Consider the following 27,629-nt stretch of genomic DNA (forward strand, 5'->3'; position numbering starts at 1 on the left):
CCCTCCAATCTATATGAGTCCACTTTATACCCTCCATTCTATATGAGTCCACTTTATACCCTCCAATCTATATGAGTCCACTTTATACCCTCCAATCTATATGAGTCCACTTTATACCCTCCATTCTATATGAGTCCACTTTATACCCTCCATTCTATATGAGTCCACTTTATACCCTCCATTCTATATGAGTCCACTTTATACCCTCCAATCTATATGAGTCCACTTTATACCCTCCATTCTATATGAGTCCACTTTATACCCTCCATTCTATATGAGTCCACTTTATACCCTCCATTCTATATGAGTCCACTTTATACCCTCCAATCTATGTGAGTCCACTTTATACCCGCCAATCTATATGAATCCACTTTATACCGTCCATTCTATATGAGTCCACTTTATACCCTCCATTCTATATGAGTCCACTTTATACCCTCCATTCTATATGAGTCCACTTTATACCCTCCAATCTATATGAGTCCACTTTATACCCTCCAATCTATATGAGTCCACTTTATACCCTCCATTCTATATGAGTCCACTTTATACCCTCCATTCTATATGAGTCCACTTTATACCCTCCATTCTATATGAGTCCACTTTATACCCTCCAATCTATATGAGTCCACTTTATACCCTCCATTCTATATGAGTCCACTTTATACCCTCCATTCTATATGAGTCCACTTTATACCCTCCATTCTATATGAGTCCACTTTATACCCTCCAATCTATGTGAGTCCACTTTATACCTGCCAATCTATATGAATCCACTTTATACCGTCCATTCTATATGAGTCCACTTTATACCCTCCATTCTATATGAGTCCACTTTATACCCTCCATTCTATATGAGTCCACTTTATACCTGCCAATCTATATGAGTCCAATTTATACCGTCCATTCTATATGAGTCCACTTTATACCCTCCATTCTATATGAGTCCACTTTATACCTGCCAATCTATATGAGTCCAATTTATACCGTCCATTCTATATGAGTCCACTTTATACCCTCCATTCTATGTGAGTCCACTTTATACCCTCCAATCTATGTGAGTCCACTTTATACCGTCCATTCTATATGAGTCCATTTTATACCCTCCAATCTATGTGAGTCCACTTTATACCCTCCAATCTATGTGAGTCCACTTTATACCCTCCAATCTATATGAGTCCACTTTATACCCTCCATTCTATATGAGTCCACTTTATACCCTCCAATCTATATGAGTCCACTTTATACCCTCCATTCTATATGAGTCCACTTTATACCCTCCAATCTATATGAGTCCATTTTATACCCTCCATTCTATATGAGTCCACTTTATACCCTCCAATCTATATGAGTCCACTTTATACCCTCCAATCTATATGAGTCCACTTTATACCCTCCATTCTATATGAGTCCACTTTATACCCTCCATTCTATATGAGTCCACTTTATACCTGCCAATCTATATGAGTCCAATTTATACCGTCCATTCTATATGAGTCCACTTTATACCCTCCATTCTATGTGAGTCCACTTTATACCCTCCAATCTATGTGAGTCCACTTTATACCGTCCATTCTATATGAGTCCACTTTATACCCTCCAATCTATATTAGTCCACTTTATACCCTCCATTCTATATGAGTCCACTTTATACCTGCCAATCTATATGAGTCCAATTTATACCGTCCATTCTATATGAGTCCACTTTATACCCTCCAATCTATGTGAGTCCACTTTATACCCTCCATTCTATATGAGTCCACTTTATACCCTCCAATCTATATTAGTCCACTTTATACCCTCCATTCTATATGAGTCCACTTTATACCTGCCAATCTATATGAGTCCAATTTATACCGCCCATTCTATATGAGTCCACTTTATACCCTCCAATCTATGTGAGTCCACTTTATACCGTCCATTCTATATGAGTCGAGTTCCTATCAGTTGTTGTATATCAATCTATTTTATACCAATCAATTTCGGTCCATTTTGTGTCCACCCACATGAAGCACAGCATACCACTTCATACCATCCAGTCTGTCCCAAAAATCTCAGACTTTACTTCCAGTTTTTCTGCTTGTTAAACTGTCCTGGCTTAGAAAGACTTTGGGAAAATGTCTTTTGCATTCAGCCTCACTGATTTAAAACCTCCCACGTCTACCTCAGTACTGCCATCAGCCCTGATCGTTTGCGATAGTGTTGTTCCTTGCGTGAGTGTGGAGTGTGTGTTTGTGTGTCTGTGTGTGTGTGTGTGTTGGTTCTCTGGGTCATTGTTAGAAAAGTTCTGGTCTGTTAACTCAGACAGTGACAATTAGAGCCTGTGCTGTATGTGTCTGCAGGGCTGTTGAGGGAGTGCCTGTAATCAGAGGTTGACACTTCGCCGTATTGATCTCCCTTCACAGAGTTGGGCAGCAGGCATTAAAATGCCCACACATACATTTAGAAACAAAAAAAAAAGCTTCACTAACAGTGAATTAAGCTGGCACCTGTTCCCTAAGGCTGACTTTGTTAACGCAAGACACTACACTGCCACCTATTGGTGACCATGAGGACTTGCAGGTCCAAATCAAGGTTTTTCTTCCCCTCAAGGTCTCTAAACTATGGGGGCATTGGAGCAATCATTGGACATGAGCTGACACATGGCTATGATGACTGGGGTAAGAAAGAGAGAGTGGGCAAAAGAGATTGTCTTCATTGCTCTTGTAATTATTGTGATATTTATTGTTGTAAATATAATAATATTATAATATGATATTAAAATATTATTTACATTTGTTAGTCATTGTAATACAGCCTATTGTGTATGTTTATCATTCATACATATTTTCAGATAAAATGCTCCAGTACTTGAAACAGCACTGTTTGTGCTCTGGCAATATTAAATACTGATTATGATCATGCAAATAAATCTTTGTAGAATTTAGAAAGAGAGACAGAAGGAGAGAGACTAATAAATATGAATGCATATATAATAATTCTTTGATATGCAGTAATAAAGAGCTGGTCTACACAAAATGAGTGTAACTGGTCATAGAGTCATGTGCAAAAGCTTGGGCACCCTTGGCGCAGTCATTGCATGTTTAATGAATATGTTATATTTTATGCCAATATAAATTCAGCAAATTCGTAGAAGTTGTGCTCCAACAGTTACAGAAAAAAGCCATATTTAAGGATTTAGCCACCTCCTGGGATACCATAGCAGTGGACTAGCAACACCTTTAAAATCGCATGGGATACCACAGCAAAGGCCAAGCAACACCTTAGCAACCACCTGGGATACCATAGCAATGGCCTAGCAATACAGTTATAATCACATGGGATACCACAGCAAAGGCCAAGCAACACCTTAGCAACCACCTGGGATACCATAGCAACGGCCTAGCAACGCAGTTACGATCACATGGGATATCACAGCAAAGGCCAAGCAACACCTTAGCAACCACCTGGGATCCTATAGCAATGGCCAAGCTACACCTTAGCAACCACTCAGGATAGCATAATATCCTGGATAACGTAATAACTGGATACCTACACAAAAAATGTTAATTCAATTTTCTCTTCCATTTTTTAGAAAATCAACAAAAATTGTAATTGGACCAGGGCGCCCAGACTTTTGTACATGGCTCTATCAGCTGAAGATCGTGTAACGCATACATTTAAACTCAGTTAAATTCAGACCTACAGTAACTGTGGTCTCAAATGGTTGGTCATGTGATCACATGTGCATGTGTTGATAGGTGGGCAGTATGATCGCTATGGCAACTTGAAGCAGTGGTGGACCGAGGAGTCGTACAGAAAGTTCCAGAAGAAAGCAGAGTGCATCGTCAAATTGTACGACAACTTCACAGTCTACAATCAGCGGGTGAGCACAGGATTCATGCTCTGAGTGCACTTTTTAGGTTGGTACGGTAAGTAAAGTATGGACTGTAAGCAAGGTGCGAAATACAGGGGATCCTGGGGGGTCTGGAATCCCTGAATAAAAATCTCAAAATTAAAATCCCTGAAAATAAACTTATTTCGATGCTGTGTTGGCAAGATAAGGGCAAAATATATGCTCGGTTACTAATTCAGGGAAAGGTCATTGTTTAGCTACTTCACCCACAATCAGCAAGTCTCTGTCTTTGGAATTCTTACCTAACTAGAGCAGGGGTGTACAATTCCAGTCCTGGAGGGCTGGTGTCCACACAAACACACCCACTACACCTGGCAATTAATGGGTGAGAGTGTTTTAGCAGGTAAACCACCAAACTGTCCTGTAAACTTACTATATATCACTGGTGTTGGAACAAAACCTCGCCTCGATCTCCAAAATGGTAACTTTGCAGGAGAAGGAAAAAACATACTTTGCTTTTGATGTAAGTCAATGGAACCAAAATCTTTTCCAAGTCATTTTGGGCTGTTTCTTTTGGTCCATTGATCATGAAATTTACACATAATGTAAAGGGTAACAGGTATTTTCAAATTATGTCAAAAACTGAAAAATGACAAAACTGGAGATACGAGGTTTTGTCCCGACAGCAGCGATATGTAGCCCATATATCCAAATTAAGCTGCGAAACCAGCCCTTTTAAAATTCATTGTTTTGTGATGAAGACCAGCATATTTGCATGTCTCCACTTATTCAGCTTACAGCCGTTTAGCACCGCCCACTCACAATGAAGTTATATAGAGTGTTTCGGATCCGACTGAATGAGGCACACTGCAGGGCAGCCAATCAGAATAGAGCTCATTTACATATATCAGTCTTAGAGGCAACAGCCTACTTAATTCATAGGAATTGAAGTGAGTTTGGAAAATATTAATGTAAAAATGAATTAGAACTGTTTTGTGCATAAAATCATACAGATGTTATGAATAAAATACAAAAAATGTATGGGATATGAGCCCTTTAAGAGCATCTGTTTGGTTTTACAGTGTGTGTGTGTGTGTGTGTGTGTGTGTGTGTGTGTGTGTGTGTGTGTGATGTAGGTAAACGGTCGTCTCACTCTTGGAGAGAACATCGCAGATCTCGGGGGGCTGAAGCTTTCCTACTATGTGAGTCCCAATCTGCCTGTCAATCAATCAGACCAACAGGACGTTAGAGCTCCTACTGCCATGGCAACCGGCCTAACGTCTTATTACTGCTGACCTCAACACACCCTGTCATTTTCTCTCCTTCGCGCTCATTCTTCACCCACAGATGGACAGTGATGCGATTACATCTCTTTCTTCTTTTCTTCTTACTCCCATTGTTCTGTTTTCTTCCTTTTTACTTCTTCCTCACTGTGCTCTGTTGCAGTCAGGTAGTCTTGAATGTCATATTATATATATATGGCCACAAAATCACCTCCTTGTTTCTACGCTCATTGTCCACTTTATCAGCTCCACTTACTGTATAGCTGCACTTTGTAGTTCTACAGTTACAGACTGTAGTCCATCTGTTTCTCTGACACTTTGTTACCCTGTTCTTCAGTGGTCAGGACACCCATGGACCCTCACAGAGCAGTTATTATTTGGGTGGTGGATCATTCTCAGCACTGCAGTAACACTGATGTGGTGGTGGTGTGTTAGGGTGTTCTGCTAGTCTGAGTGGATCAGACACAGCAGTGCTGCTGGAGTATTTAAACACAGTGTCCACTCACTGTCCACTCTATTAGACACTCCTGCCTTGTCAGTCCACCTTGTAGATGTAAAGTCAGAGACGACAGCTCATCTGCTGCTGCACAGTTTGTGTTGGTCATCCTCTAGTTCTTCATCAGTGGTCACAGGACGCTGCCCACAGGACGCTGTTGGCTGGATATTTTTGGTTGGATGGCTGTTCTCAGTCCAGCAGCGACACTGAGGTGTTTAAAAACTCCAGCAGCACTGCTGTGTCTCATCCACTCAGACCAGCACAACACACACTAACACACCACCACCACGTCAGTGTTACTGCAGTGCTGAGAATGACCCACCACCCAAATATTACCTGCTCTGTGAGGGTCCATGGGTTCCTGACCACTGAAGAACAGGGTAATGAAGTATCAGAGAAACAGATGGACTACAGTCTGTAACTGTGGAGCTGATAAAATAGACAATGAGCGTAAATCCAAGAGTTGTTCTTAATGAAGTGACCAGTCACTTTCTTTCTTTCTTTCTTTAACACATCCTGGTTATTTTCTCTCTGTAGGCGTATCAGAAGTGGATAAGAGAACATGGTCCAGAGAGGCCACTTCCAGGCCTTAAATATACACACGAGCAGCTGTTGTTCATAGCATTCGCCCAGGTACCTGCACTCTACACGAAACCACATCTTTACCGCATCATTCAACTGCATTAGAAACCACTTCCATGTAACTCCCCCTTGCAGGTGTGCAGTTAGGCTGGCTTTACGCAGTGAAAGTTTCATGCAACTTTAGTTACTTGAAACCTACATGAAACTAAATTGTAATTAAGTTGCATAAAGTAAAGTGATCTTGCAAGAGTTGCAAGCATCCCAACGTCGAGGTACTTTAAGTTTCATGACACAGCCATGTGATAATGCATCACGTGTTCATGTTGACTGACATACTTTCAAACTATTGATTTAATGGACAAGAACAGGAGACAGTTTATTGGGTGGGTGAGAAGACCCTCCACCACTGACTTACGATAATTATTTTTTTTGTCAGTTTCCTGAGCCATGACAACAAATGCTTCTCAAAGCTTACAATTATGTAACCAGCTGCTATTGCTATTGATTTTATATTTAGTTGTTCAAGCTTCCATGCAACTTTTACTGTTATGTTTCCTACTCTTTTTCTGATGAAAACTTAATATTTTTTATTTCATGGTTGTTTTGATTGGAGATTAATTAAATGATTCAGTTAAACACTTTACTGAATTGAAGATCGGGCCTTCGGGTGGTGCTACATGCAGACACAGTTCTGTTGGAGAAATCACTGCATGGACTCAGGAACACTTTTGAAAACCACTGTCTGTGAAAACATTTCATCACTGCATCCATAAATGCAAGTTAATACTCTACCATGCAAAGAAACCAATTATAAACAGGATCCATTAATGCTGCCACCTTCTCTGGGCCAAAGCTCATATTAGATTAAATAAATCAGCGCACAGTTGAAAAAACAGCATCTGTGATGGTACAGGGGTGCATTAGTGTACATGGCATTGGTGAGTTGCACATCTTTGAAGGCACCAAATGCTAAATGAAATGCTAAATGAAATATACAGGCTTTGCCAACATGCGCTGCCTTCCAGACGACGTCTTTTTCAGAGAAGGCTTTGCTTATTTCAGTAAGACAATGCAAAACACATTCTGAAAGGATTACAACACCACAGCTCTGCAGTAAAAGAATCCAGGTGCTAAATTGGCCTGTCTGCATTCCAGACTTGTCACCTACTAAAAACATATGGTGCATCACAAAAATGTGACAAAATTGTTGACCATCTAAAATCCTGTCTCAAACAAGAACAGGAAAATATTTCAAACTATCAAAACTACAGCAGCGTCTCCACAGTTCCCAAACACTTACAGAGTGCTGTTAAAAGAAGAGGTGATGCAACACAGTGGTAAACAGGCCCCCGTCCCAACTTTTTTGGAACATGTTGCTGGCATCAAGTTCTAAATGGACATATAGTTTTCAGCATTTGATTTGTTGTCTTTGTACTTTTTTCAGCGTCCCAACATTTTGGAAATTATGTTGTATGTTCTGTGTATTCTCATGCTATTTTACCCTCAATAAGTTCCAAACCATCTAGAAAAAAAATATAATGGGCAATGAAAAAAGCCTTGCCTCCATTCTGTTCTGATACAAGCCTCACTTCAGTCCAGCATCAGCTTGACCGTGGCACTGATATCTTTTACAGATAATGACCAGGTGCATGTTCTCTGCGAAAGGCCCTACTTTGCAAAAATTTAATTTGGTTATTTAACCCAGACATGTCATTATTCACGCTGTTATATGCCACTGTGTTACACAAGGAGTCAGCAATACTTTTATTGCAGAATCTTTTGCTCATGAATTTTCTTGCGCTGCACACCAACATAAGCAAGTGCTGCTCTCTACTGTAGGTTTCAATCTTGCATTTTGTATATCATTACAGTCAGGACATAACCTATTTATGGTAACTTTACAGCTAAATTTCCACACTGTAAAAAATTAGAAGTCAGCTCAACTTAAAATGATATAGTAACTGATTACATAGCTTTTCCTGGGTTGACTTGAGGACACCAGAGTTCACACAAATCACACTTCCTAACTGAGTTAAAAATTCTCCCAGCTTCTGTTTCTAGATCTGCATCTATATTTAAAAACTGAATTTCTGTTTTAGTTGGCACTCTATCCCATCTGGCATTTTTCTTCTTGGTCATCTGGATATGAACAGCTGTGGAATTACTGGGTTTCAAACTCCTGATTTTGGGAGGAATCGTTAGACGGTTGCACCACATGCGACGACACCATGATTTAAAGTCAAAACAACAAATATTCTCTCCAGTGTATTAAATGCTTTAGACATCAAATCTGAGTTGCTTCATGTGTTCATGAGTGGTGCAGTAGTTTAAGCCTTCACCCCCAACAGGAGGTTGTGAGTTTGAGCACCAGTGGTGCCATAGCCATCCGTAATTGAGAATCCAAGAGGAAAAATCCCTAGCAGGACTGTGTGACGGAGAGAGTCCTGGCTGGTGTGGAAGTTGAGTATAAAAAATGTGTTCATTTTATTTACATGTGTCCTCAAGTTGAGGGAATTCAAGAAAAGCCATGTAATCAGTTACTATATCATTTTGAGTTGAGCTGACCTCTCAGTTTTATCACTGCATCCTTCAACTCAACATGAAATTTTAACTCATTGTAAAGTGTAGTTTCTAAAAAGAAATTCTCTGAAACATAAATAAATTGACTGTACAGCAACAATATGTGTATACTTCCCTCCAGAAAGGGGCAATAACAACAGGCAAGCGTGTTCCAAACACTTCCATGGCCGCAGGTGTAGAAACCCAAGCCCCTAGGCCTGCAGACTGCTTCTACTGCTTCTAGTGAAAGAATGGGTCTCTCTCAGGAGCTCAGTAAATTCCAGCGTGGTACCGTGATCGGACGCCACCTGTGCAACAAGTCCAGTCGTGAAATTTCCTCACTACTAAATATTCCACAGTCAACTGTCAGTGGGATCATAACAAAGTGGAAGCGATTGGAAACGACAGCAACTCAATCACGAAGTGGTCGGCCACGTAAAATGACAGAGTGGGGTCAGCGGATGCTGAGGGGCATAGTGCACAGAGGTCACCAACTTTCTGCAGAGTCAATCACTACAGACCTCCAGACTTCATGTGGCCTTCAGCTCAAGAACAGCGTAGAGAGCTTCATGGAATGGGTTTCCATGGCCGAGCAGCTGCATCCAAGCCTTACATCACCAAGCACAATGCAAAGCGTGGAATGCAGTGGTGTAAAGCGCTGCCACTGGACTCTAGAGCAGTGGAGACGTGTTCTCTGGAGTGACCAATCATGCTTCTCTGTCTAGCAATCCGATGGACGAGTCTGGTTTGGTGGCTGCCAGGAGACGGTACTTTTCTGACTGATTTTGGACAATTTTATGCTCCCAACTTTGTGGGAACAGTTTGGGGATGGCCCCTTCCTGTTCCAACACAACACTGCGCACCAGCACACAAAGCAGGTCCATAAAGACATGGATGAACCAGTTTGGTGTGGAAGAACTTGACTGGCCTGCACAGAGTCCTGACCTCAACCCGATAGAACACCTTTGGGATGAATTAGAATTCCCCTAAACACACTCCTAACCCTTGTGGAAAGCCTTCCCAGAAGAGTTGAAGCTGTTATAGCTGCAAAGGGTGGGCCGACATCATATTAAACCCTATGGATTAAGAATGGGATCTCACGATCGATAATATGCGTGTGAAGCCAGACGAGCGAATACTTTTGGAAATATAGTGTATTACTCCAGTAAAAGTAGAAGTTCTTCCCTTTATGTTTCCCTTTAAACATTCCATTTTGTCATCATCAAAACAATCAGAACATTACCAAATATTTCAGTACAATGGGATCTGTTCACTATGTGGCCATGAAGGACAGGGATGCAGCCTCACCTCCTGCTCTAAAATGCAGGAGTGTGGCTAAAATAAGCTCCGCCCACAGACTAAAGCTCTTCGTGTTTCAGGTAGTGACATAAAAATGTGACACAACTCACTAATTGGGAAATTAAACTCATGATAAATCTAAATCATTCAACTTCACTTTAAATGTCTTTAATGTTGAAAATAATGTTGAAAAAATGTAAGTATTATTTTCACAAGTTGAAATTTATGGGTTAGTGTTTGGATCAGATAACTCTCAATAGAAAGTGGGTAACAGACCTGCGAATGTTATATGTATTATTAGCTTTAAACATTTAACAGTTTTTGATTTCACTGTCCCAGTTTTTATGAAGGTCAACTTTGCCTACGAAGTCGCAGGAATTTTTGGACATTATTCTCTCCACTTCTCATGTAACAGAACTGGTGTATGAAAAGGAGGTCTCAGTCTATATACCTTCAGCTGCTGACCGAAAAACACGCCCCAGAACACTACAGGTAAAATGCACATACATGTAAACACACATGCATACACACCATCACGCTCCTTCACTTTCTCCACTGTAAGATAATACAGAATAATTTCATATCTGTTCTGTATGAAATCTAATTATGTAGCACATAGGCCTGCGTGATAGTTACAAATAAAAATAAAATCAAGATTATCAAATATATAAATAAATACAGGGTGATTCAAAAAGATTCATCTGATTTCAAAGCGCCGTATTTTTCCAACCGTGAGGCGCTGAGGAACCAATCACAATCCAACTGTAAGAGGAGGTCATAGAGTTTCTGACTGGCTCCTTCAGTCTGAGAGCAGCTGAGACCCCTGAGCAGAGCGTTCTGCGTTCTCCACGTCAATAAGAGTGAATCCGTCAGAACTGTGCAGCGGGATTTTCACCAGCAGTGAAGCTCCAGCAGCTCAGAGCGTTCGGCGTTGGTTCCACAGCACTGGATCATCTCCGAAATCCCACTGAAAGAGCCGTGAGTGCAGCGACACCCGACCCGCTCTATCCAGTCTGGGATAAGTTTGACTGTGGCGTTGATGTCGTCCGTACAGCTGGAGGAGGTTCAGACTGAGACCTTGTAGAATTACATAATAAACTTTATGCTCATTTAAACCGTTTACAGCTCACTGCACTGATCTGGAATAATTTACAAGAGAAATCAATCATCTTGAAATGGGATGAATCTTTTTGAATCACGCTGTTTGTGTGTGTGTGTGTGTGTGTGTGTGTGTATACAATTACTGTGGGTTCATGACTTGGTCAGAACACAAAGAAAATCCCACCTCAATCATACGAAAATGCTAACTTTTGCTAGCATTGTTATAGGCTAGCAGTTTGTTAGCACTAAGCTAGCTGCAGTTTGCATGAACACTTTCTGAAGAGGCTAAGGTTAGCTTCATATTTGAATTCTCAATTCCACCTTAAATAACATTTAAGGTCAGATTTGAAAAAGGCAGTTCTAGATGAAACACAGACATTTGAAGCTTCTGAAATACATTCCATGTTTTACTTGAAGTTTATCACCGACGTGTTAGCGTACATTTTGGCTTGTAGCAGGTTCACAGTGACTCTTTCAGCATTGAGCTCTGTTGCTACTGCCACTCATATTTACAGTCAGTGGTGTATCTAGAACTTCCAGAAGGCCTAGAGAGATGTTTGTCCTCATGAAGTTGGTTCCGCCTATTGGAAATCAAAATTTTGCCAGTCATAACTCTGTAATTATGCCGATAGTTAATCTAACGCATTAGGACTTCCCTTCAGCTCCTGAAGCCCTAACCAATGGGAGTGCTCGCTTTGTTATGTCTACCTAGATACCACGATGAAAAACAATTCCTGATTGGCCAATCTTTCACTGGGCATGTCAAGAATTAAAATGTAATTTTAAGAGTTTAAAAACAAGCATCATTCTGTTAAATAAAAATGAACTAAAAACATAAATAAACATGCATTTTTTTATTTGTAGAGATTATTAGGCCTTCACTATATCATATATTTTACAAGTGATCTGAACCTTTAGGGCACTTAAGCTGTATGAAAAATGCTGGACAGTATGGCTCACTCTGGGAAAATGAACTGTAGCCTCATTAGTGCCCCATAATAACTAATTGTTTTAACTGTAAAAGGGAATAATATATTACATTAACATTATTTCATATCATTTGGCAAGTTAATTAAAGTTAAATTCATCCTCTCTAGTTCTCTCTGATGTCTTTCCTAGCACAGCAATTACCTTATTATGACTTAGTATCTCATAATTATGATATAACAGCTCGTCATAATGACTTACTATCTCAAAATGAGATTTTTCTCATAACTATGGGATGCTAAGATGTATTCATGAGCTGTCTAGCCATAATTATGAGAGGCCAAGTCATTGTTAAGTCATTGTTATGAGATATCAAGTCATAATTATGAGATTGTAAGTCACAATGACATAGCAAGTCATTACTGTTAGATACTGCCATAATTTAGAGAGGATGTTATTATTATGAGTCGGTCATAAATATAAGATACTAAGTTGTGATTATGACAGGATCTCATTATAAGATATCAAGTCATAATTATAACATACTAAGTCATCATTATGAGATTATAAGTCGTTATTATGAGATAAGATCTTGTTATTATGAGATACTAAGTCATAATTATGGGAAACTTTCTAAATGGCTATATATGTTTTCTAGTAGTGGAAACAAGCTTTCATACCCAGAAATTATTACAACTTTTTGTTTTAATATCCCCACAGGGTTATCGGAAGCGTGTCTCAGTTTGACGAGTTTGGCAGAGTGTTCCACTGTCCAAAGGGGTCACCTATGCATCCTGTCAATAAATGCTCTGTCTGGTGACCTTTCGACCTTCATGGTCCTTCATCTGCCTGACTTCATCTGCCCGACTTCATTTGTTTTGATATCACTGCTGCAACAAAGGGAAACAATAGACCACTGTAGCCGTGTCATCATTTTGTAGTCGGTAGTTCTTTTGCCCATATTAGGAACTCCGGGTCTGAGCTCCAGAATGAATAGGGTTTTTGAAAAATTGCCTCTATCGCCCCTGTGTTAAATAAAAACCTTCAGAACCTGATACAATTTCTCCTATGAACATTGTTTTCTCAAACACCACTGGATCCTCTGAATTACGAGATCGTTAAAGAGTTGAAATATGAATATTGTTACATGTGAGCTAAAGCTCCTTAAGCAAGTTTTGGCCATTAACATTTCCATGTTCAGGCTGAGGGAAGATGAGAAGGAGTCAGAGCAACATCAGCAGGTTTCCCTGCAGTTCTCTGTCCTTCATCTGATGCTCAGTGTATCATGACAGATCTTTCCTTTTAGCTTGATTTGAAAAGATCTACAAACATACCTGCACTCAGGCTAATCCAGTGCAGACTCAATATCACTGCTCACCCCCTCTCAGAATATCCTATTTTTCTGAGGACATTCGCCAGTTTTTTGTTCGACTTCTCCCGTTCCACCTTAGATGTTGGGTTTACATTTAAGGTGTGACGGGAAAATTCAGACAAGCAGCCAGAAAAAAGAAGCTGACTTCAGCTTCATGGAGGTTTGAAAGGCCTGATATCGGGAACTTTCTCCATTTCCGACCTAACAGCTGAGTAACATTATCTTATTTCATCGAACTAACAAGTCAGTATTTACTACTCACAGCTGCTGCACCATTTAAGGTGGAACGAGAACATTCAAGCAAGAAGCTTCGAAAAAAAAAACTAAATTCAGCTTTGTAGTTTTAACATGGGTAGTATAAGGAGTTTTAGCCTATCAAAATATCCCACTTAGAGGTTTTATTTACGGGTACACCTGTAATTATGCGCTACAGCAGAACATTTCGTTAAGCTGGCACAGCTCGTCAGAGCACCGGCTCAGCCCGCCGAAATTTCATGTAGGTTAGTGACATCAAATGTAGCTTTAGCTCGCATGTAGCAATATTAGCATAATAGCTCTTTACGACCTCGTAATTCAAAGGATCCAGTGGTGTTCAGAAGAAGAATGTTCACAGGATAAAACGTATCAGGTACTGAAGATTTTTATTTAACAGGTGGCGATAGAGGCAATTTTTCAAAAACCCTGTTTATTCTGGCCGTAGAGAAATGGGGGTTAGACCCAGAGTTCCTAATATGGGCATAACGAGGACTACAGAATGACGCATGACTACAATGGTATATGACGTTATCAAGGAAGCGCAGGACGAGCTCTGGTATGAGCAGTGTCAGTTCTCTTTCTTTAGGGAGTCTCGAGAAATTTTACAGAGAAAAACAATTTACAGACAAGATCCTGAGTTTAAAATCTTAGACCATCAGTATTTAATAGAATAAATCTTACTGCGTCGCCTACAAGCTTTTATACCTGACACCGCGCTAATGCTGCGTACTGTTGTACTCGGGCCCTGGCTTCTAACTCGGAAATGTGATCACTAGAGAAGTCCGAAAAAAAGGTTGACTATCTTTTTGGGCCAGATGTGATCTTGTAATGAGAATAGTTGGGACAGTCATGGGAAATTTTAGGGTTACATGTGGGTAGGAATCATCAGGGTGGGAGCAAATTAAGGGGGCTGTGATGCGCTCGTCAACATTGTCTAACATTGAAAAACAACCAGCCTGCTTGTAGCCCATGAACGTACCACCAGTTATCACGGCTGAAAAGTATCCAGTTACGTGTGTAGATGTGTCATGTGGGCATAGAACACATTATATGCTGTAAAAATTAACTGGGAAAACAGTTTAATTAGCTAACAGTAGTGCTTTGCCCACTAGCTTGTTTTGCTTGTTATCAGTTGCACTCTGAAAGATGTTTGCTAGCGGTGGATTTTGTCACATTCCAAGAATGACGTGCATTCTTGTTACAGGATCACGTCTGACCCCAAGAGACTAGATCCACAAGTTTAAACTGCAGTGCACATGATTAACAGCGGTTAGTGAAAACAATATTGATGCAGTAATTGGAGTTTACATTAATCGCTCTACAGAATTTCTCTCTGAGGCCTCACACTAACCTTCTATTAAAATGCTGTAGTAGGTAATGGAGATTAGTGGTCACCAACCCACTTCCTCTACAGCTCTACTTTCCTTGGTTCCGACTTCTGATCAAGCCAATCAGAGGGCTTCTGAAGAAGGTCATTGGCAGATTGTGGTTGGAAGTCCAAGACCAGGGTTGGTGACCACTAATATAAGTCCTCTTAGGACACTTATCAAATCTCTGAAATTTTCATGTAACATTTGGCTGTGGAAATACTCGTCTTTCCAAGTAGAAGAACTGTAAGATATTTAGATCTGCCAGCTCAACATTCTACTTCCAAGTACAGTGGAATGCAACAAATCACTCCCATCAATTATTCATACAGCACCTACCACATCCCCCATAAACCTTCCATTGCTCAACTAGTACTACACCCCCATAAACCTTCCATTGCTCAACTAGTACTACGTCCCCCATAAATCTTCCATTGCTCAACTAGTACTACATCCCCCATAAACCTTCCATTGCTCAAAAGTACTACGTCCCCCATAAACCTTCCATTGCTCAACGAGTACTACATCCCCCATAAACCTTCCATTGCTCAACTAGTACTACGTCCCCCATAAACCTTCCATTGCTCAACGAGTACTTCATCCCCCACAAACCTTCCATTGCTCAAAAGTACTACATTCCCCATAAACCTTCCATTGCTCAACTAGTACTACGTCCCCCATAAACCTTCCATTGCTCAACTAGTACTACATCCCCCATAAACCTTCCATTGCTCAACTAGTACTACATCCCCCATAAACCTTCCATTGCTCAACGAGTACTACATCCCCCATAAACCTTCCATTGCTCAACGAGTACTACGTCCCCCATAAACCTTCCATTGCTCAACTAGTACTACGTCCCCCATAAACCTTCCATTGCTCAAAAGTACTACATCCCCCATAGACCTTCCATTGCTCAAAAGTACTACATCCCCCATAAACCTTCCATTGCTCAACGAGTACTACATCCCCCATAAACCTTCCATTGCTCAACTAGTACTACATCCCCCATAAACCTTCCATTGCTCAACTAGTACTACATCCCCCATAAACCTTCCATTGCTCAACTAGTACTACATCCCCCATAAACCTTCCATTGCTCAACGAGTACTACGTCCCCCATAAACCTTCCATTGCTCAACGAGTACTACATCCCCCATAAACCTTCCATTGCTCAACTAGTACTACATCCCCCATAAACCTTCCATTGCTCAACTAGTACTACGTCCCCCATAAACCTTCCATTGCTCAACAAGTACTACATCCCCCATAAACCTTCCATTGCTGAACTAGTACTACGTCCCCCATAAACCTTCCATTGCTCAACGAGTACTTCATCCCCCACAAACCTTCCATTGCTCAAAAGTACTACATTCCCCATAAACCTTCCACTGCTCGAGTACTACATCTCCCATGAGCCTCCACCTGCTCAGAATGTCCTTCATCTCCCTGCTTCCGTTCAGGTTAGCTAAAGTTCATTTCGCTTGTCTTCTATGAGTTTTAGTTCCTCAGTGCTGCTTTTTTACTGCATCATAAGCTTGAACATTATTTTTTTCTACATTAAATGATCTTAAAGATTAATGGTAAAATTATTTATTTTTGTATTTTAATGCACAGTGTTTATGTTTTATGATGCTCTCGATATCAGTCTTGCTTCATGTATGTTCTTGAGTCTTGCTGAGATGTAAATACCTGAACAGATCCAGTGTGTGTAGTCATTACTGTTATGCTGTCATAAGCTTAATTTTTACTCAAACACATCTGATTCAGCTAAATTCAATATTTTTAAAACCACTGGAATTTACAAAACGTATATACCACCAGTGCAGCTTTAAGCCTTCACTTGCTCAAATATTACTACATCTCCCATGAACCTTCACATGCTCAAAATTAGATGTTTAAGATGTAAACAAAGTCGTTCCGAGTGGTTTGGTGTGAAATGCTCAGTTTTAGGCGTTTTAGGGCCACTGTTAAAAATTTAAAATAGTAGACTCTGAGAATAAAGGCATAATAAAAATCTAATTATTTCAAAGAATCATAAAATGAAAGAGATCACCACATAAAGCAACCGAGGCCCCAACACATCACGGCAGACCCCATACAATTAGCCAAAACTTTTTTCTCAAAATATTACAAATTTTTCTCAAAGATATGAATTCTTGAAATATAAATTTTTTCTCAAAATATTACAATTTTCTTCTAAAAATATGAGTTTATTTTCAAAAGTTTAAGAATTTATCCTCAAACAAAAACATATTCTTTTCTACAAAAAGAGCCTAAAATTAGTTAATTAAGATTTTTACTGCATGACATATTTTGTTTTTAAGGTTGAACTGCTGAACCATTTATTACATTGTGTTGTAGTCATGGTGACCCCTGGTTCCTATCACCACCACTGTAAAGCAGTCAGAGTCAGTAATCCTCCCTGAAATGAAGCATCTCACACCAAACCACTCGGAACGACCTTACATCTCCAACACTGAATAAAGTTTCTCCATCAGGGAAGACAGAGATGCCCCAAATGTATAACCACCTTATTATTGCTGTATATTGTCTTGTTATGTTTTCTTTTCATAACTAATATCATGATAAAATCATAAACTGTGATAAAAGCTGAGGTAATCATTGCGATATCACCTGTTTTGATGATGAGCATGATACATGCTCACATGAGACACACTTTGGTTTTCTAAACTGACCCACTGGTTTTTGGTTTAGTGTGCAGTAATCTGGTGCCCCCTTCTGGTTCAGTGTGGAAGTGCTGCTGTTACTGTTACTCCATCACTTTAATGTCAGTTTAGTTCTGGCCTTATTTGGATTTGGTCAGATTTTATTTGTGTGTGTTTATAAATGGGATTCGTGTGGAAACGTTGAACGTGTTTGCGCATGACTTCTGAAGGACACCTGTGGAACTTGACAGACCGTCCACAACCTGACGGAATTCCCAACTTCATCCTGAGTACCTGATGGACAGCGTTAGGAAGGAAAAGCTGGAAAATCTGGACATGCATGACCACAACTCTTTTTCCTCGGATAAAGGACAGACCTCATGTCTCCCTGTTCTGTGGGGACTGGACTTTGTGTGGTGAGGTTTGAGAGCCTTTCCTGTTGCATATATTTTTTTTCCTTTCAGATATTCAACGTATTAAGAAAATGTAAAAAAACAAAAAAAAAAACAAAACAAAAAAAAACAAACATAAAAACAAAAACAGCAAAAAACTGAGAAATCTGTGTTACAGTGAAACGGATGTGTATATACTAACAGCCTGTTCACGACCAGGTGTGTAACAAATTTACTATTATGATGAAATGTTTAATTTTCTATGAAGCGTCTACGTAAAAAAGTACTTTGTAAAGACGAGGTAAACGAGAAATACACCCACTTAAACGCATCAGCCATATAAAGCATGTTTTCCACTGTGAGTCTGAAACCATCACCAAAAACATACAAGATCTACCAGGATTCAGAAATCAGATGCTGGAAATGGTGAACTTTGTTAATTTTTCAATAAATAAAATAATAAAAGTCACAAAGGCCTGGTTCAGGTGTCCCCCCACCACCCACAGGTGCTCATTTACAGTGTGTGTGTGTTTCACTTTTACAAAAAATAAGTCAGTCAGCATTCATTCAGACTGGCATATGTAAATAAGCTCGGGCTCGGATTGGCTGCTCTATGTTGTGCCTCATTCAGAAAGCACTCAGAGTTGAAACAGTCCTTATAACTTCAGTAGGAATAGGCGGAGCTAAACATTTATGGGTTGACATCTCAGTTCAAACCGCTGCTTATTTTCCATAGGAACGTTTAACATGGTTTTCATATTTACTTTAAACTCCTTTATTTCAAAAAAGTGATGCATATATTGTGATCTATTATATGAGCCTTTTGAAAGCCCTTTAAAACCCAATATAAACACACAAAGCCATTAACAAGGTAAACAGATATCGATCTTAAAGTCGGTGGGGCTCTGTATTGTAATTCTATAATACTGGTCTTTCTCAGTTGTAAACAAAAGCCTTGTTGAAACAACAAAACAAGCGTACATGTGTATCTCTCGTAGTGCGTGCATTGTAAGCCTATTAATTATAAACCATCAATTTGCAGCCCTTTATAAGTATTGAGTTCAGGTGTTTCAGACACACTCATTGCTGACAGGTGTACATAATCAAGCACATAGCCATGCAACCTCCATAGACAAACACTGGCAGCAGAATGAGTCGTACTGAAGAGTTCACTGACTGTAAACATGGCACTTTCATAAGACGTCGCCACAAGTCAGTTCACAAGGTGTCCTGCTAGAGCTGCCCTGGACAACTGTAAATGCTATGATTGTGAAATGGAAGTGTATAGGAGCAACAACAGCTCAGCTACAAAGCCATGCAAACTCACAGAAGGGTTGGTGAGGGCATGTAGCACGGAAAAATTACCTGTCTTTGTATATTTACTTATTTCCACAGCTGAGCAGCTACACACAAGCCTACGATCCCTATGTGCAATGCCAAGTGTTTGCTGGAGGGGTGTAAAGTGCTGCCACCGGGCTCTGGAGAAGTGGAAAGGGGCTTACAATTAAATATTAATGGCTATTATTAGGCAACATATTATACTTTTGGAACTGGATGTCCAACAAGGGCATATTACTGTGAGTGTCCACATAATTTTGGCCACATTATGTACATTAGAATGTTGCATGGTGAATTTTATGAGCAGAAGCATGGCTGGAGGAATAGCTTTAGATGTTTTATGATCCATTTAGTGATGTGTTTCAGGCATATTTTGGTCTCTGAGCTGGCAGAGCCTCTGGCTGAGTGTGAGGATGGAGGAACATGATGTTAATGGTAGGTATTAATATTAATAATAATATTTTCCCTGCTTCCTGGTGCACAGTGTCATTAAAAATCAGATGTTTAAAGACAGATAAAAGTCGCTACATTTCGGTGGAAATTTATGTAAAAACTAAAGCTGACAAATAAAAAAAAATAAATAAATATATAAGAGTAAAACCGAAATTAATTTTAAGTTGATTTTAAAGTGTTCGACTGCACCGTTCACGGTTTATGAACAAAGGGCATTACTTAGTACTCATTAATCTTTTTTTTTCATTATATTCCTGTTATTAAGCAGTAAGAATAATCAGAGAAAATCACACTCTGCCTTAATTGCTCATATTGCTGTTTATCATCTGCCTACAAATGACCATTTTGAGCTATAAAATACAATTTTAAAAAGTTTTTTTTTTCGTGTCTAAATTGAATATTTTGTGTAAAATGGACAGAAGGGTCTGTAACTGCGCGAAGCTCCTGGACCGTCTCGTATAGTAACGTACAGAAACGCTCACACGCTTGTGACTTTTATTTTGAAAAGAGGGCTTTTGTGCGGCCTGTGCGCCGCTGTGTTTTGGCGCTGGCTTCACTCGGGCAGTTTTAGGCGGTAGGGTTTTGTTTCCTGGCAGTTCGTTTTGATTTTCAGCTCATAAAAATGTGAATATTCGGCGGAATAAGACCTTCGGGCTCCGGCAGCGTCTGTTTCAGCGTGTTAATGGAGCCGGACTGTAAATCCGCCGCCGCGGAGCGAGAAAAGGTAAAACTAGCCTCGGCCGCCCGGAGACGCAGGGCAGGAGTAACCGATACGATATGATATCGATATTCGCCTGAGCGCGATACGATACGATACGATACGGTTCGGTTCGGTTCGGTTCGGTTCTGTTCCTCTCAGAAAGATCTGACATGGTGGGATCGGTGCCTCCTCCGAACCGGCTGCAGCTGCGGTTTCAGGTCAGGTCGGTCTCGATGGAAGTCCAGTTCCTACCACTTCATTCAAAAGTCCAGAACCCAGTTATTTTCACTCATTGTGTGAACTGCTGATCCAGTACTGCAGATCCAGTACTGCAGGTCCAGTACTGCAGGTCCAGTTCTGCTGTCACTTCTGAGACACTAGGTACTGTGACATTGTTTAGCGATAACTATATCCTTATTCTGCCGTCCTAAGCCACCGCTTTGCCGTCCTAAGCCACCGCTTTGCCGTCCTAAGCCACCGCTTTGCCGTCCTAAGTCATCGCTTTGCCGTCCTAAGTCACCGCTTTGCCGTCCTAAGTCACCGCTTTGCCGTCCTAAGCCACCGCTTTGCCGTCCTAAGCCACCGCTTTGCCGTCCTAAGCCACCGCTTTGCCGTCCTAAGCCACCGCTTTGCCGTCCTAAGCCACCGCTTTGCCGTCCTAAGCCATCGCTTTTCCGTCCTAAGCCATCGCTTTTCCGTCCTAAGTCACCGCTTTTCCGTCCTAAGCCATCGTTTTTCCGTCCTAAGCCATCGCTTTGCCGTCCTAAGCCACCGCTTTGCCGTCCTAAGCCATCGTTTGCCGTCCTAAGCCATCGCTTTGCCGTCCTAAGCCATCGCTTTGCCGTCCTAAGCCACCGCTTTGCCGTCCTAAGCCATCGTTTGCCGTCCTAAGCCACCGCTTTGCCGTCCTAAGCCACCGCTTTGCCGTCCTAAGCCACCGCTTTGCCGTCCTAAGCCACCGCTTTGCCGTCCTAAGCCATCGCTTTTCCGTCCTAAGCCATCGCTTTTCCGTCCTAAGTCACCGCTTTTCCGTCCTAAGTCACCGCTTTTCCGTCCTAAGCCATCGCTTTGCCGTCCTAAGCCATCGCTTTGCCGTCCTAAGCCATCGTTTGCCGTCCTAAGCCATCGCTTTGCCGTCCTAAGCCATCGTTTGCCGTCCTAAGCCATCGCTTTGCCGTCCTAAGCCACCGCTTTGCCGTCCTAAGCCACCGCTTTGCCGTCCTAAGCCATCGCTTTGCCGTCCTAAGCCATCGCTTTGCCGTCCTAAGTCACCGCTTTTCCGTCCTAAGCCATCGCTTTTCCGTCCTAAGCCATCGCTTTGCCGTCCTAAGCCATCGCTTTGCCGTCCTAAGCCATCGCTTTGCCGTCCTAAGCCACCGCTTTGCCGTCCTAAGCCACCGCTTTGCCGTCCTAAGTCATCGTTTGCCGTCCTAAGCCATCGCTTTGCCGTCCTAAGCCATCGCTTTGCCGTCCTAAGTCATCGTTTGCCGTCCTAAGCCATCGCTTTGCCGTCCTAAGCCATCGCTTTGCCGTCCTAAGCCACCGCTTTGCCGTCCTAAGCCATCGTTTGCCGTCCTAAGCCATCGCTTTGCCGTCCTAAGCCATCGCTTTGCCGTCCTAAGTCACCGCTTTGCCGTCCTAAGTCACCGCTTTGCCGTCCTAAGCCACCGCTTTGCTGTACTAAGGCCCAGCCCAGTTTCGCCCCTCACCCCTACCCCACCGTTTTACGTGTTCATGTCTGGGGGTGGGGGTCCCGATTCTTGCTGAGATAGAGGGGTGAGGTGAAGTGTTGGGGCTACATGACCCTCCAAACAGAGGGTTTTTCAGATGCTCCAAACAGAGAGATATGAGATAAAGAGGAAGAGATCAAAGAAACCCACGTTTGAGAATTTCTCCGTTAAAAATGGGAAAACCGCCGTTTGATCTTAGTTTAAGGTGGTTTCAGTGCATTCTGGTCATTTTTCTTCATAACAATAGCACATTAATGTCTCTGTAGCTAACTAGCTACCTTTCCTGTTCCACCTTAAATAGAGCAATAGCTACTTTCTGGCGCTTCAGGCGTCAGACCTGTTTCACCATTTAAGGTGGAACGGGAAAGTTAGCTAGTTAGCTACAGAGATGTTAGCATGCTATTCCATTCCATTGTATATGTCTACCCTCTGTGTGTAGGAGGTGGTGACGGTGCCCTCTAGGGGCAGGACGATGTCCGACAGCGCGTCTCTGACCTCCTATGCTGATTATCCTGCTGGCCGACCTTTCATCAACACCCGCTTACCGCGCTCGCCAAGACCTGTTAGAGCTTTTCCAGAGAGCAGCAGCGGAGGTACCACACACACACACACACACACCCGCACCTCTCTCTACCACACACACTCACACACACCTCTCTCTACCACACACACCTCTCTCTACCACACACACACACACCTCTCTCTACCACACACACCTCTCTCTACCACACACACACACACACACACCTCTCTCTACCACACACACACACACCCGCACCTCTCTCTACCACACACACACACCTCTCTCTACCACACACACACACACACCCGCACCTCTCTCTACCACACACACACACACACACACACACACCTATCTCTACCACACACACACACACACCTCTCTCTACCACACACACACACACCTCTCTCTACCACACACACACACACACCTCTCTCTACCACACACACACACACACCTCTCTCTACCACACACACACACACCCACACCTCTCTCTACCACACACACACACACCCGCACCTCTCTCTACCACACACACACACACACCCGCACCTCTCTCTACCACACACACACACACACACACACACACACACACACACACACACACACACATCCCTCTCTCTACCACACACACACACACACACACACACACACCTCTCTCTACCACACACACACTTCAGTAAAGACAGTGTTTGGAAACTGATCTGTATACAAAACGATTGATCAAGCATCGTGCCAACTGCACAGAAAGGGTATAATTAATTTTTTAAATAATTTCTTATTATTTTTCATTTGAATTATATTTAAAGTCCAAGGAAATCCACTGTTAAAGAGAGACTTTTTAAAGTTCTGTCACATCTCCTAAGGGTAAGACACGACAAAGAAGAATGGAGACAGCCCGCTCAAACGCCGCCAAGAACAAAGAGGCGTTTCTGGTTAATAATCTGGTTAATAGATTAATAACAAATACGTCAGCCACTGGTTTAACAGTTTATTTGACGCTCTGCACTTTCATCCACCCATTAAAGTTGATTTCAACATGCAACTGAAGTAAAGAACACACAACTTCAGGGAGGCCCAAATCCCAAAATCACAAACCAAACAGCCTTAAAAAGTATTAACTAGCTAAGCTACCAAGAAAAAAAACCCTCACTGCACCACCAATAAAAAGGTCAACAAACAGGGCAGGCCAACGCTGCGTTTCCTATATTTAAAAATTTCATAATTTGCAAAAGTAATTTCACTGGCGCACGTTTACCTGTAGGCAGCTCCACAGCGAGCACGTTTACTCGCACTCAGTAGTCTGATCATACTCGGATTTCTGCAGTTATTCGTATATTCAAATGGGCATGTAAACAGCACACTCCAATCTACAAATCCCATTAAGAAATCTGATGAAGAGGCTCGACTTCAGTGCAGTAATCAGATTTCTTAGTGCTGTGAACTCTTACTCTGATTTCTTTCGGATTTCTCCGAAAGACTTGGAGTTTCCCCATTATCTGATTACTGTCTGACTCCTGTAGACCTGGAGTTTCCCCGTTATCTGATTACTGTCTGACTCATGTAGACCTGGAGTTTCCCCGTTATCTGATTACTGTCTGACTCATGTAGACCTGGAGTTTCCCCGTTATCTGATTACTGTCTGACTCATGTAGACCTGGAGTTTCCCCGTTATCCGATTACTGTCTGACTCATGTAGACCTGGAGTTTCCCCGTTATCTGATTACTGTCTGACTCATGTAGACCTGGAGTTTCCCCGTTATCTGATTACTGTCTGACTCATGTAGACCTGGAGTTTCTCTGTTATCTGATTACTGTCTGACTCATGTAGACCTGGAGTTTCTCTGTTATCTGATTACTGTCTCACTCATGTAGACCTGGAGTTTCTCTGTTATCTGATTACTGTCTGACTCATGTAGACCTGGAGTTTCTCTGTTATCTGATTACTGTCTGACTCCTGTAGACCTGGAGTTTCTCTGTTATCTGATTACTGTCTGACTCCTGTAGACCTGGAGTTTCCCCGTTATCTGATTACTGTCTGACTCCTGTAGACCTGGAGTTTCCCCGTTATCTGATTACTGTCTGACTCCTGTAGACCTGGAGTTTCCCCGTTATCTGATTACTGTCTGACTCATGTAGACCTGGAGTTTCCCCGTTATCTGATTACTGTCTGACTCATGTAGACCTGGAGTTTCCCCGTTATCTGATTACTGTCTGACTCATGTAGACCTGGAGTTTCCCCGTTATCTGATTACTGTCTGACTCATGTAGACCCGGAGTTTCCCCGTTATCTGATTACTGTCTGACTCATGCAGACCTGGAGTTTCTCTGTTATCTGATTACTGTCTGACTCATGTAGACCTGGAGTTTCCCCGTTATCTGATTACTGTCTGACTCATGTAGACCTGGAGTTTCCCCGTTATCTGATTACTGTCTGACTCATGTGGACCCGGAGTTTCTCTGTTATCTGATTACTCAAGTGCATGTAAACACGTTGAATCGGATTACTGACAATCTGCTTTTTTCTGCAGTTTTCGGATTATTAAGTGCATGTAAAGGCACTCATTGACTAATACCAAAGGGCTTTTATAGCTGGAGCCAACAGGACCAGCCAATCACAGGCCGGGAAAAACGGGCCAACAATCGTGCAGCAACGCCGACCTGAAAACACTCAAGACAACCAAACACAGGACATAACAGCTCAGTAAACTTATGCTTTCCGTGGACGTCCGCTGGAATACGTAGGAAGTGTCCACACATAAACTTGGGCTTAAATTTTAGCTCTGTTTCCGTAATTTCGTGGGGTAAAAACTCTCTCAGACTCACGCTACCGACATTTTTACGATGCAGTGAGATGGCCAGTTCTAACCGATTGAAGTAGCTGAATTCACTAATGTCTAAATACTTTTGGATATACAAAAACATAGTCAGGTAAGGAACCGTAACGTGCTCATTTGTTTATAGACCTTGATGGGCCCTTCAGTGTATGTGTATATATGTTTGTTGTTTTCCCCATGACAGCCAACACCGACACCTGATAGCCCTGACACACTTTACTGCGTCACTACGGCTACAGCGCCGCTCTCCTGTAGGAGGAGACTGGGGGAGAGAGGGCAGAAGGATGACAAATGGAGGGAGAATCCAGTGCCCTCTGTCAGATCATCCTCATGAATTATTTACTCCTGTGTCATTACTCTGGGCGACCAGGTGTGGTTTGAGCGTTTTGAGCTATTGTCACTCTGAGCTGGTTTTTCTGAGCTCCTTTAATACGTTCACCGGCCACTTTACTAGAAACGTTATAATCACAGACCTGATAGACAGCAGCTCAGTCCTTATCTAATAGTTTAATGACTGTTAATACACACGCTGATCAGGCAACATCATGACCACCTCCCTGTTTCTACACTCACTGTCCACTTTATCAGCTCCACTTACTGTATAGCTGCACTCTGTAGTTCTACAGTTACAGACTGTAGTCCATCTGTTTCTCTGATACTCTGTTACCCTGTTCTTCAGTGGTCAGGACCCCCATGGACCCTCACAGAGCAGGTACTGTTTGGGTGGTGGGTCATTCTCAGCACTGCAGTAACACTGACATGGTGTGTTAGTGTGTGTTGTGCTGGTCTGAGTGGATCAGACACAGCAGTGCTGCTGGAGTTTTTAAACACCTCAGTGTTGCTCATGGACTGAGAATAGTACAGTCTTAGTACAGTCTTAACTTGGGTTTTTTGTTTTTGTATGTATAGCAATCCTCTCTGCTCTGAAGAACCTGCAGGAGAAGATCCGCAGGCTGGAACTAGAGCGGACTTTAGCGGAGCAGAACCTGCAGAAGCTCTCGCGAGAAAGCTCTCACACCCAGAGTGTTCTGGAGAGAGAGCGAGAGAGCAGCCACGCTGAGAGACCGAAGAACCAAGGTTACACTGCCATCTATAGAGTGCTTAGACCAACTTTTAGTTCTTTTGTTTTGTTTTCATGTTATGAGTGTGCATCTCTCTCTCTCTCTCTCTCTCTCTCTCTCTCTCTCTCTCTCTCTCTCTCTCTCTCTCTCTCTCTCTCTCTCTGTCTCTGTCTCTGTCTCTGTCTCTGTCTCTCTCTCTCTCTCTCTCTCTCTCTCTCTCTCTCTCTCTCTCTCTCTCTCTCTCTCTCTCTCTCTCTCTCTCTCTCTCTCTCTCTCTCTCTCTCTCTCTCTCTCTCTCTCTCATATGTAGACCTGGTGTCTCAGTTGGCAGCAGCAGAGGCCAAGTGCTCTTTGTTAGAGAAGCAGCTGGAGTACATGAAGAGGATGGTGAGAAGCACTGAATCTGACCGAACTGCTGTGCTCAAACGGCAGGTCTGTGTTTTTGTGCACACACTCACACGTTTGTTTTGATTTTATACCTACGTGTATTACACTACCGGTATGTAAACATATAGTATTAATATATTTAGGTACTACATTTCCTCCCCAGAATATATGCAGTGAAAATATTTAAACTTTGAATGGTCTTAACAACAGATTGTTAGTCAGTAAATTAGCAAATAGAGGGAATATCTTAATATGGAAGATCTTTACCCTTTGATTTCTTTGATGGTTGAAGTCAGTTGAGATGGTTGAGAGTAAAGTTGCAGGCAGCCCAGAGAAGGCGGCAGCGTTTCTGGCCGTCGCTGACATTTGACTCCCGCTGTGCTTAGTGCAGTGGCGTCGACCATTTGAAAAACATTTCCAGTCTGGTTTGCGTTTAATGTCCGACCAAATGTGCCTGTGTTTGTGT

At 41.9% G+C, this 27,629-nt stretch overlaps 2 protein-coding genes across 5 annotated transcripts in view; both read left to right on the top strand.

Moving 5' to 3' along the window:
* The window catches only part of LOC108412588 (endothelin-converting enzyme-like 1), an 84,648-nt gene extending 70,614 nt beyond the window's left edge, over positions 1 to 14,034 (top strand). For both annotated transcript variants that reach the window (XM_037546450.1, XM_037546451.1), the window contains exons 14-19: positions 2,593 to 2,660; positions 3,741 to 3,865; positions 4,972 to 5,037; positions 6,152 to 6,247; positions 10,470 to 10,546; positions 12,803 to 14,034. In XM_037546450.1, the coding sequence (XP_037402347.1) occupies positions 2,593 to 2,660; positions 3,741 to 3,865; positions 4,972 to 5,037; positions 6,152 to 6,247; positions 10,470 to 10,546; positions 12,803 to 12,902 (532 nt within the window). In that variant the 3' untranslated portion in view covers positions 12,903 to 14,034. The remainder of the gene's footprint in view (positions 1 to 2,592; positions 2,661 to 3,740; positions 3,866 to 4,971; positions 5,038 to 6,151; positions 6,248 to 10,469; positions 10,547 to 12,802) is intronic.
* A 6,451-nt stretch (positions 14,035 to 20,485) lies between these two features.
* The window catches only part of cep57 (centrosomal protein 57), a 14,924-nt gene continuing 7,780 nt past the window's right edge, over positions 20,486 to 27,629 (top strand). For all 3 annotated transcript variants that reach the window (XM_037546390.1, XM_037546391.1, XM_037546392.1), the window contains exons 1-4: positions 20,486 to 20,652; positions 22,798 to 22,951; positions 26,625 to 26,792; positions 27,087 to 27,208. In XM_037546390.1, coding sequence (XP_037402287.1) covers positions 20,611 to 20,652; positions 22,798 to 22,951; positions 26,625 to 26,792; positions 27,087 to 27,208 — 486 coding nt within the window. In that variant the 5' untranslated portion in view covers positions 20,486 to 20,610. The remainder of the gene's footprint in view (positions 20,653 to 22,797; positions 22,952 to 26,624; positions 26,793 to 27,086; positions 27,209 to 27,629) is intronic.

The sequence above is a fragment of the Pygocentrus nattereri genome, chromosome 17, assembly GCF_015220715.1.
Source record: "Pygocentrus nattereri isolate fPygNat1 chromosome 17, fPygNat1.pri, whole genome shotgun sequence".
NCBI lineage: Eukaryota > Metazoa > Chordata > Actinopteri > Characiformes > Serrasalmidae > Pygocentrus > Pygocentrus nattereri.